The sequence below is a fragment of the Epinephelus fuscoguttatus genome, linkage group LG3 (assembly GCF_011397635.1).
Source record: "Epinephelus fuscoguttatus linkage group LG3, E.fuscoguttatus.final_Chr_v1".
Taxonomy (NCBI): domain Eukaryota; kingdom Metazoa; phylum Chordata; class Actinopteri; order Perciformes; family Serranidae; genus Epinephelus; species Epinephelus fuscoguttatus.
The window spans coordinates 24,492,786-24,504,938 of NC_064754.1; the positions used below are offsets into that span (position 1 = coordinate 24,492,786).

At 39.8% G+C, this 12,153-nt stretch overlaps 1 protein-coding gene across 1 annotated transcript; it reads left to right on the plus strand.

The window, feature by feature from the left end:
* The first annotated feature begins 129 nt into the window (after positions 1-129).
* Positions 130-11,891, plus strand: lap3 (leucine aminopeptidase 3). Its single transcript, XM_049572369.1, has 13 exons — positions 130-327; positions 956-1,071; positions 2,598-2,652; positions 2,736-2,841; positions 2,930-3,089; positions 3,183-3,347; positions 5,043-5,201; positions 5,307-5,431; positions 5,645-5,733; positions 5,882-5,984; positions 9,769-9,848; positions 9,969-10,081; positions 11,346-11,891. Exons 1-13 carry the CDS (start codon positions 229-231, stop codon positions 11,530-11,532), a joined length of 1,557 nt encoding a protein of 518 aa, XP_049428326.1. The 5' UTR covers positions 130-228; the 3' UTR covers positions 11,533-11,891.
* Positions 11,892-12,153: the final 262 nt, after the last annotated feature.

Genomic DNA, 12,153 nt, shown 5'->3' on the forward strand with positions numbered 1-12,153 from the left:
ATTCACTTCTCTTCACGTCACTGTTTTGTCACAATAGTTTTACCTGTCGCTCCTCCTGCAGCTGCCCGCTGCTGCCGCCAGATGGCGACAAATATCCGTCTCTGTCGCTTGTTGGTGACGTATTACAAACGCGACGCTGTCAAGTCGAGCTGCTAGCTTTTCCACATGTATGCGACCTCTAAATCTCTGAGTTTATAGTTTGCATTGGGATTTATATATGCACAACAGATGACAATGCTTCTTCTGAGGAGAGCTGCGCAGACGGCGGTGCGGACAAAACACTGCAGGTCATTTTCTGCGTCACAGACTCTCCTGAACGACAGAAAAGTAAGTGGCCGTTAGCCGTTAGCCGTTAGCCTGTCACAGCTGTCATACAGTTACATCAGTAACTCACACAGGACTTATACACACTAAACATTGTATACCAGTGGTTTTTAATTGCAAATGCAACACATAATTTTATCAGAGTTGTGAAGTTGTCAGATGTGATAACTCACTACAGAAAAGTAACACAATTATTCAGTGCTATCTTCGAGATTTTTAGTGAAACTGACATGAGCCATTTTTAATTTATTGTTATTATTTTTTAACTATAACCTTACAACAAACTCAATACTAATAAATAAACTAGGTGAAAAACAGCAAGTGTCTACTTAAAATAACTTTTACTTGGCTTTAGTTAAATCAAACCATGACACTCACCTTGATGACTTCATAGGGGTCAAGGGTCAACGCTCAAAAAAGTTCACTAAAGCATTGTAATCAATAAATAACACAGACAACTATTTCACCATAAAGTAAAGTGGGACACACATAAACTTTAATGCTGATGGCCAATTAGGTGGCCATAATAACACACAAGACAGGAGGGGCAGAGCTCCTGATACGTTGATTGACAGCGAGAAAGACTGGACGATGTGGAACTGGTGTCCTTACTGTGTTTGTGTGTCTGCAGGGTCTGGTGCTGGGCGTGTTTGAGAAGGAGGGAGAGGAGGGAGGCATTCATCTGACAGATGCAGCTGCGTCTTTTGACCAAACTCTGTCTGGGAAACTCTCTGAACTGCTGAAAATGTGAGTCTGTGATATTTGTGAGCTGTCAGAATATGTCTTTTTGGGTGATGATAATAATATACAATCAGTTTATTAGGTACTCCTAGCAAAAAGTAATGTAGTCTAATACAACAGTCTTGCATAACGCCTCCCTTCACGAATGATAGAAAGTTAAGATTTTGTGTAAGCTGTTGCAGAGAGCTGTTGATTCAGCGTTATGATCATTGTGGAGGCTTTGTAAAATACAAGATATTGGGAAGATGGATATAACACAGCACAATTAAAAAGCACCACTAACGACAACCTCCAGCATTTGAACCACTGCCTCTCTGAAACATGGTGTTTGAGAGTTCATTTAAGGAGATTGTTTTGACAAAATCAGCTCCTCTCAAGGTTCAGTTGCTTTCTTCTTTTCTTTTTTTTTTGAGTAGACTAAATTTGTTCAGTTTTCATTAAGCTGTAGATGTTTTCAAACTTCCTTTTGAAAATAAAAACTGAACTTTGTAACCTTCATGAAGGTGTGATTGTTGTTTTATTAGAATGTGTTAGTTTTGGTGAGTTATCAGCTAATTGCTGTGAGCCAGTCCTGCTCACTGATAACAGTATCCAGAAATTGTATAGCAAAATCTATTCCAGTCATAGATGACTATATACACAATCTGTTATACCAGTAATTAAATCTCTGTCATCACTGTATATATTGTTATACCACATTACCCAAGTGTGTATGGCTTTTTGTGGAATGTTTGTGGAGTTTTCCCTCTCTTTCTTACTTTATACAAAAGTCAAATTAACAGAAAAAAATCAATATGGCTGTTTATTTTATTTTCTTTTTACCTCTATTCACTAATTAGTGCATACAAATGCAGATAATATGACCATACTAACTCATAAAAACGTTACAATAGATGTTATTGATTTACTAAACATAAAAGGACAAACATAAGTAACTGGGGAAAGCTACATTTGGAAAAAAAAAAGTACATGAATTAAAAATAAAGAAGGAGAAAAGGAGGGCAAAAAGAAAAGCAAGAGGGAGAGAAGGAACATAAAAGTAAATTACTCAAGAGAACATAATTGCACCTGCATTTGTAAAAGATTCTGCTTCAAAAAAAGTATTTATCAGCAATATGTTGGGTATTCATTTACTGATACTGCTCTAATTAAACTGATTGGGTATTAGACGGTGTGGAGATGTACATTTATTGATGTTTCTAAGACACTGTTATTAACTGGTATTATAAAATTGCAATAACACACTTTTACAAACCGTCCAGGGCAAAATATGATTAAAACTTTACAGATTTACAAAGAATCACTATTTTTCAGATTAAACCTCACTGATAAATTGACAAAGAAATAAAAAGAACAGTGGTAGCAGATCTGTACTTGGTATTTTGATTTGTCTCAGGAAAGAAAAAATGTGATTGGAGCATCCTTAATATTCAGCTGTGAAAAAAACTTCACAGTACAGTGGCATTCCTAATGGATCTCACACCAGCTCTGTGTGTCTGACTAACTTGTTTGTTTTGTTTTGTTCTCTCCAGCTCTGGACCGACTCTCAAGAAAGGCAAAAGCAGAATATTTTATGGAATCCACAAGGTAACAAAGTTTGACATGATAGTTTGGTAGTTTGGTCTCATGATAACATCAGAGTAATCAAATGTTTCCTGTGTCTTCTTCAGGACTTCCCGTGTGTGGCAGTGGTCGGGCTGGGTAAGACCAGTGCAGCTGTGTGTGGGTCAGAGAACTGGGACACCAGCAAGGAGAACATCAGAGCGGCAGTGTCAGGTGAGACACGAGACTCTGCTCGTCTCAGTGCTGGCTACACACTGGCTACGCACCTGACTGATATCTGCGTGTGTCTGTGTGTGCTCAGCTGGATGTCGGTTACTTCAGGACCTGGAGGTGAAGCATGTGGAGGTGGACGGCTGCGGTGATGCCCAGTCAGCAGCAGAAGGCGCCGCTCTGGGTTTGTTTCAATATGACCAGCTCAAATCAAAGAAGAAGACCAAAGTATCCACACAGCTTCATGGAAGGTAGACTGACGAATGGGCTGTAGCACAACACCTGGGCATCTGATTCATCATGCTAATGTATGTGTATATGTCTGTATGTGTATGTATTCTCAGTGGTGACTTGGCCGGTTGGCAGAAAGGAGTCACGTACGCAGAAGGTCAAAACCTGGCACGGCTGCTCATGGAGGCTCCAGCCAATCACATCACTCCTACTGCTTTCGCCAACACCATTGAAGAGAAATTAGTGCTACATGGCGAACACGTAACAATCACCAAGAGGTTTGTGCATCATTCATTGTTGCTTTAGTGTCCCCAGTGTGACAGTACTCAGAAATAAAAACAACGACAACAAAGACGTGAAATACAGTAGTTTAATTTGTAGCACTATTAAAGGACGTTTTAGACGTGTGTACTGTATAATCAAGAAGTTTTCAAGGCATTATGGGACATAGAATAATCCAACTGCTTCTTATCGTGTCACCAGATGTTAAACTACATTTGTCTATATGTTGTGGGAAAACTTTTTTGGCAAATGATTAAATTGTGGTTTGAATATATATCCTGTGATATAATCATGAAATATTTTGGCATCTACTTTATAGTATTCTGAGAGCTTTGAGCATTTACTGGGCTGGAAACTGTCAATCTAGACGTGAAACAACTAGCAGATTGATTGATTACTCAAAGGACGGAAATTCATATTATTAATTTATATTTATTTAAAATTTTTTTCATTGATTTTTTTCATTTAAGTGATTTTTTTTTTAAGCTACAGTAGCAAATATCCCCTAGTTCCAGCTTCTCAGTTGTGAGGATTAGCTGCTCTCTCTGCCTTGTGTAACAATAATTTGAATGTCTTTGTGGTTGTGGATGTTTGGTTGGATAAAACAAGCAATTTTAAGATGTTACCTTGGGATTTATAAGTATTTTAGAATAATTTCCTTAGATTGTATAGACCAAAAAGTTGTAAACTAAAAAACAAATGGAACTAGAAAGGCACTCAAAGAGCGCAGACCTCCGCCAAGGGCAATAGTCAGGTATTCTTTGATATGTGAATCCAGTGTGTGTAGATCAGGCCCTAGCCCGGTTTAAACCCGACATTTTTTTAAGGATACGAACGTGGACATTGAAGGCGACTCTTGTCTTTCTTTCCATGGCAAGCCTTCGTCATGTGCCTCTTAAGTGTCGAGGTCCCCGTCTTCTTGCTGTCATATACCAGCATCGTGCTGCACTTGGTACACTCGGCCCCATCCCCCAGGTGTGATAAGTAGTTGGTTCCACAGCCTAGGTCTATTATGAGGAGCCTGACCTGTCCAAGCCCGAGGATAGTGGCAGGAAATTACGGCCGGGTTGGGTCCGGTTCGGGTTTGGGCTCCGGCAGAGAATCTAAGCTCTAATACATTGGCAGAAATGGAATGTGATATTCATAACTATGTTTTTCATTAGTTTATAATCACCTGAAAATAAGAATATTTGTGTTTGTTTGACCTTACAATGAGTCATTTATATCAACATATGAAGGGGGTCCTCTTCCAGAGTCCTCATGCTATTCTACAGTAGCCCAAAACCAAATGCTGGCTCCAGATAGGGCCATTTATGTTTTTGCATTGGCCATGTATTTCTCCTTTGCTTGGTTTCAGTCGGTTGCAGTCTGCAACCTCACCACTAGATACCACTAACTCCTACACACTAGACATTTAATGAATGGGAAAATATTTAGTGTATCAAATCGTGATTCGGATCCACTCCACAATTTAATGGGTTCTTCTTTGGTCCAAGGAACCAAACAAACCAAACCAAAAACAAAACCTCCCTGGCAGAGGTAATAATAAATATGAACATCTCCCGTTAACAGCTAAATCAAAATATTCTGTCATTATTAAGATAAGGTCTGATTATTGATTGTCTTTTGTACCCTGGAGAGCAGGTGAAGGAAATCAGTGTACTTGTCTAATTACACATGTGCTCCTATAGATCCCAGGCTTGGATAGAGGAGCAACAGATGGGAGCGTTCCTCAGTGTGTCTAAAGGCTCAGAGGAGCCCCCTGTCTTCCTGGAGCTACATTACAACGGTTCTCCTGACAGTAAGCAGGCCCCGCTGCTCTTAGTGGGCAAGGGCATCACTTTTGACAGGTACACCATAATAATACACACTCAAGCTCATTACTTCATCTTAAAAAAACATCACAATGCTCACATTAAAGTTGTTTTGTGTCCCCCTCATCTGTTTGTCGGTAGTGGTGGTATTTCTCTGAAGCCGTCTCCCTCTATGGATGCAATGAGAGCTGATATGGGAGGAGCTGCCACTGTGTGTGCGTCTATCGTCACAGCAGCAGCTCTGAAACTGCCGGTTAACATTATTGGTGAGCTTTTTGATAATATGGATCCTCCAACATAATTTTTTTGAAAGTGCTTTTATAACTTTAAATCACCAATCAAATCAAAATTCACCAAATCAAATTTATATATATATATATATATATATATATATATATATATGTATATACAAACTTATTGTAATGTTTAAGTGAAGACAAATCTCTTTCACCTGCCTGTTTCCACTTACAATAAATCAGGTCTAGCTCCGCTGTGTGAGAACATGCCCAGTGGAAAAGCTACCAAACCAGGTGATGTTGTCACAGCCAAAAATGGAAAAACAATCCAGGTGGGTGCAGCCATGATGGCACCTGAAAGTTTCAAACAGTTACCTGAGTGTGGTGTGTTTGTACGCTTATGTGTGTGTGTGTGTGTGTGTGTGTGTGTGTGTGTATATATGTATACAGATGAACAAGTGTCATTGTTGTTCTGTGCAGGTTGATAATACAGATGCAGAGGGCCGACTGATTCTTGCTGATGCACTATGTTACGGACACACATTCAACCCCAGAGCCATTGTCAACGTTGCTACGCTAACAGGTGGGATTTTTCACTTAATTTATTTAAACAATGACATTGGTGATGAAAAACAACTGATGTTTTTATCTTTATGTCATACATGCAGTGGTGGAAAAAAGTTTTCGGACACCCCATGCATTTGTGAATTATTGCATTAAGAATCACTCTTAGGTCTTGAAGTGCAAGTTCTTTTAGTACAGTCACAGCCAAAATACTAAATAATCCTAAAAAAAGCCATTAAAAACTTAAAATTGATTGGTTCCATAAAAATACGTAAGAAATTTTGAGTATTGTGTCATTTTGGTACCAGTGATGAAGGTCGTTCTTTTTATTAAAAGACACAATTTTTGTTGCCAAGCTTCGTGTCTACATAAAGCCAGCACATTTGAAAGTTCTTCAGACACAAAAATGGCTAAAACAAGGAACCTAACGCAGGAAACACACCTGAAGATAAAGATTCTCAGCCAGGAAGGGTACAGCTGCCGCCAGATAGCCAGGAAGTGCAGATGCAGTCCTTCAGCAGTTGGATACACTCTGCAGAAATACAGACGAACCAACAGCTTGGAAGACAAACCAAGATCTGGGCGTCCAAGGGTTTCTTTAGCAAGAAATGACCGCATCCTGATCCGCATGTGCAGACAAAACCGCCGAATGACATCACAGGAGCTTCAGCAGCAGTGGTCAAACCAAACTGGTGTCCAGTGTTCCACCCGCACTGTACGTGGCCGACTTTTAGATCATGGCTTAAGGTCCTACAAGGCTATCAAGAAGCCCCTGATTAATGAGAGACAGAGGTTAGCCCGGCGTCGCTCGGCCCAGGCACACAAGAACTGGACAGCCAGGAACTGGAAGAAGATTTTGTGGTCAGATGAGTCCAGTTTTCAGCTTTATCTTCCTCCTACTAATGTGAGGGTACACAGAAGGCCAGGCGAAGCATTATCTCCAGCATGTCCAGCATGTACTGTACATGCTGAAGCATTATCTCCAGCATGTACAGTACCTACTGTCAAGCATGGTGGAGGCAGTATCATGGTTTGGGGATGCATGAGTGCTGCTGGTGTTGGTCATCTCACTGTCTGTGATGGCACATTGAACTCTACCAAGTATTGTACCATTCTCGAAACCCACATGCTCCCTTCTGCGCGTGCACTGTTTCGTCGAGGTAAAAACTGGATGTTTCAACAAGATAATGCCCCTTGCCACACATGCAAGGCCAGTAGAACTTGGCTGCAGGAGCACAGTATCCAGGTCTTAGAGTGGCCAGCTCAATCCATGAGCACACACATGAGCCCCATTGAAAATCTGTGGTGGATTATCAAAAGGTCTGTTTCAAAGCATAAACCAAAGAATTTAGAAGAATGAAAAGCAGTAATTCAAGAAGAATGGGACAAGATTACCCCTCAACAGTGTGAAAGGCTCGTGGGGAACATGCCAGCCAGGATTAGAGCTCTACTACATGCCAATGGCAGGACTACTAAATATTAATTTGATGATGTGATGGTTTATTTATTTTTTGTTCAGTTTTGAACACATTCTCTGTTATTTGTTGACTTTGATACCGACAATGTTGAGAACTGACATATTGAAACTGTCAAGAATTTAGTTTTGTTAGTTTTTCTTGTAAACAATAAACAAAAAAAATATAATTTGTATTTGTTTGTATCTGTCTAATGCAGCCACACCTTTTGAAACACAAAAAAGATTTTTCCACAAATATTTCATGATAATATTTGAGATTGTGTAAAATTTTAAGGGTGTCCGAAAACTTTTTTCCATCACTGTATGTCGTGAGTATGGCTTTGACTTCGATTTTTGTTTGGCACGATTAGAGCGAACTCTGTTTTCTGTAATTTGAGCTTTTGTTGCTGACCACAAAATCAGACTGAGACCGTGTTAAAAACTGGTTTACGAGGAAGAAACGAGGAATCAAGGAAATGATCTGTACACACAGTGTATGTTATTATGCAGAATCATGAGGAACTGAGTGTGGGAATTCCCCGATGCGTTAGAAAGCAAAAAGGAGTTAAAACAGAGGTGTCTTGGGCGTTCAAAAAACCTTTTTCATGGCAGACATTTTGCCATGTCATAGTGGGAGTATTTAACAACATTAACGACAGCTGCATTCCATTTAGAAAAGAGCCTGGTGTTGTACATGCTGGCTCACTGTGACAGCTTACTGTGACACCCAATGGAACTAAGTTATCTTTAATGCTATCAGTTTCACCTGTGCTTCTCCTACTATGACAAGTCAAAATATTTGCTGTGAAAGATCCACTGGTCTAGTGGTTAATATGTTATGTAGTATAACTGTGACATCCCCAGTTCAAAACCTGCTGGGCACGTTTGATGCATGTCATTTCAAAGCGGCAGCCTCCAGGACTGTAAAGTGATGCTAATGCGGTGCCAAAAACTGGAGTTCCTTGAATGGCCACTTGAGGCTGGCTCTAGAAGCAAGTCAATCCCCATAGACCCCCATGTTAAAATGACCAACTTTACAGCATAAATAAACAGAACAGTTTTGGTCTCTATAGTTAATTTCCCCCCTCTAGACAACTGAACAGGGGGTGAGTTTTTATAAAACGCACGTATTTAAATTTTATTGAGGCTTAAACTGACATATAATTAAGGGTGTGGCTGCTTTGAGTGACAGGTGGCTGCCATCTGTTGACAAGTTGCTACCACAGAGACAACATTTGTTAGTAACGTAAACAACCCCAGATTCACAAAGGCGCAGCCGCATTTGTCGATATTTCAGTGTTTTTTTTTTTTTAATTCAAGAAAGTTAATTGTAACATTTGAGTCGCCAAAAAAAAAAGTCTTTTGTAGTGTTTGGTTGTACTAAAAGACCCTCTAAGGAGTCAGATGTTCAGTTTTTCCAGTAAGTACAACTACAATTTAAGCCTGTTTGTAGACAGTGAAAACTAGCATTAGCATTAGCATTAATCACAGTTAACCATAGCTGTAAATGCACAGCGCTAAACAAGCTAGCAGCTAATGTTAGGGTTATCTCCACCCTCTCACCCAAATTGTGTCACTTGTGGCTCCAAACATCCAAGATGGCGACGGCCAAAATACCAAACTCAAGGCTTCAAAATGGGAGTCCACAATCAAATGTGTTATGTCACAATAGTGACAGTAGTAGTACAGTCTATGGTCATACTCTTCTTTTTGCAGCATGACTTGCTGTATCTCACTGGAATTTGATTTCCCCATGTGGGTCCACATTAGGGCTGAACAATGTGTCTTTTTTTTTTTTCCTTTCTTTTTTTAATTTATCATCGCAGTGTCAACTTGTGCGATAAACACATTGCAAAAGGCTGCAATATTCCACTCAGGGCTTTTCTGAGTTAGTTTAAGTAGAGTATCAGTAGAAAACTTCTATGAAAATGTAACTGTTTTTATTATTTATTTGCCTTTTGTGTTCAGTTCAATGTTCAATTTGTTCAGTAAAAGAATGGGGGAAATAATTTCCTGTCATTTGTTTAATTCAACAAACAATTTGTTGTATTTTAGAAATACATTGAAAACAGAGAGGCAAAACTGAGTACATTTTAATAACTGTTTACTTATCGCAAGTAACAACAGTCATATCGCTAATCACATGTTTTCCGTATGACGTGCAGCAAAATGACAGTCACCAAAACCAAAACTTGCCTCTCCATATGAGTTCATGTTTGCAGGTTGGTTTACTGGTTAGAACGTAGTGTGACTGCAGGTGTGAAAGCACCCAGGGCTTATAATGTTGCATGATGAAATGAACGATATAAATAGAAAAAATGAAAACTTGTCTCCTTCTGTCTCCAAGGTGCCATGGATGTAGCTCTTGGCTCAGCAGCAACTGGAGTGTTTACAAACTCTGACTGGCTCTGGGAGCAGCTGCACAAGGTACTGTGTGTGCACAGTGAACACACTCACAGTGCCTCAGTCCATCAGCTCCTGTGTTGACTAATGATGTGTGTGTGTGTGTGTGTGTGTGTGTGTGTGTGTGTGTGTGTGTGTGTGTAGGCTAGTGTTGTGACAGGTGACAGAGTGTGGCGGATGCCTCTGTTCCAGCATTACACCAGACAAGTGACTGACAGCCAGCTGGCTGACCTCAACAACATCGGGAAGTACAGCCGGTACGTATCTCACTACAGCCAGTGAGCGCCTGCAGCTCCTGCTCCAGACATCAGGGGAGTACAGAGCCCACTTTTTAGTATGTAGATAACTGAGGCATCCAGATCAGTTTGAGTGTTATTAGTTGGGATTTCTTTGTTTAAAACTCCTCTGGAGCTGTTGTCAAAGAAACACGTCTTTAAGCCTTAAAGCTGTAGAAATGCAGCTTATTGACAGTTAGCTGGATCGTGATCAGGACGTTTCAAGGTGAACTCCTGAACTAATTTTCAGGTATGAAGTGCTTGTTTTCTTTGATTTACAATAAAGGAGTATTGATATAATTATAATTTTAGATAAGAACATGCAGGTTATTTTAAAATCACTACAAACTGTTGGTGTAATACTGACAGTAATATTTTTACAATGAAGAGTTACTTAGGCAGCACTCACATGAAATCAGGCAGATGGTAGTCAGCAAAAATCATTTTAGGGAAAGAGAGTAGGACAGTTTCTGAAAAGTTTATGATAGTTACACGATTTGTTCAGCGGGATAATCTTTACAAATTACCACCACTTATATCATTTTTGAAGTGTAAGTGCAGTATTCAGAAGCAAAAAGATAAAATTAGGCTATAAATGAACTACACCCTGGTCACATGACGTCACCACCAAAACGATTCTGTAAAGCCGTGTTCGACGTGAGAACACCCTGTAGTCTCATTTACCCAGTTATTAGCAACCACCTTTTTTAAGACACATAAAAGCTTTGAAATTCACGAGTGGAGTATTTACTGATGTTTTTTATGTGGTAGAACAAAACGTGAAAGTCTCTAATGCTTGTGTTAACCACAGACCCTATTCCAGGCATCTAACCAAGAAACCCATTGATTCTGAGACGAGAGAGCCAGGGGTGCTAAAATGCTAACTCACTTCTGGGTTTTAGGGTTCATCTCTGCAGCACTCTATGACACCTGTAACAACACAGGAACAAACATAAAATGAGATTTATTCCTATCTGGAATCACACGATTAGCATTTAGCAAACGAAATGAATGCTGATCAGTGTTTCAACTCTCTACTCATTTTGCCTTTATTTCAAAATAAGAGCACAGAGTTACTTAAGATAACTTCCTCCAAATTTAACAAATCAAGAACCAAATTAGCTGGATGAGAATAAACAGGGACATTTTGATAACAGCATGTTCGTCTGAGTTAGTAAAGCCAGGAGCATACTCATGGCTTCATTTCCTTGAGTCTCACTGCTCTGTCTGTTGATTATCTTTCTAGTTCTGGCGGTGCTTGCACAGCAGCTGCATTCCTAAGAGAGTTTGTCACAGCTCCTCATTGGGCCCATCTGGACATCGCAGGTGTGATGAGTAACAAAGATGAAATTCCCTACCTGAGAAAAGGCATGTCGGGAAGACCAACACGTACGCTGGTTGAGTTTGCGGCTGGACTGGCCCACAATGGCTGACACAGATATCAGATCGGACACAGGACTCTCTGACTGTGAGCCTCTTTTCAGACAAACAGTAAATTCTTATCAGTGGGCAAGTTTAGACATCTGTGCACACTTGAACAGTATCATTTCCATGGAGGAGCTCTGAAGATGTTGGCAGCGATTCATCATAGCTGTTGTTTCTTTAAACCAATCTGACAGCTGTGATGTTTACATACAGCTAACGCGTCAGTGAAGAAGCCACAATATAGTACAGGTTCACTGTCTCTCCATGCCGTTTGATTCAGCTAAAAAACACCTGAAGCGCTGTAATAATTACATAGTGTGCATAATTTATATGTTGTATAAAATAAACTCTAAATTTCACCTTTTCACTTTTTACTTTAATTAATTTCATCTTTGGAAATACCTTCCCATACATTTCCACACAATATCTGTTCACTCAGTTGACTGATGTTCCATTTGTGTTTACACTTTTCCCAATGACAAATCAAAAAAGATACTGGTAGTGGTACTTTCACATTAGTAAAATGGGGTTCAACTCCCTACAGTGTCATTGCTAAAAGCCAAACAAAAGACATTACAACAACTTCATAAGCAACAACTGATTAAACATATACACCTCAATCTGTATCC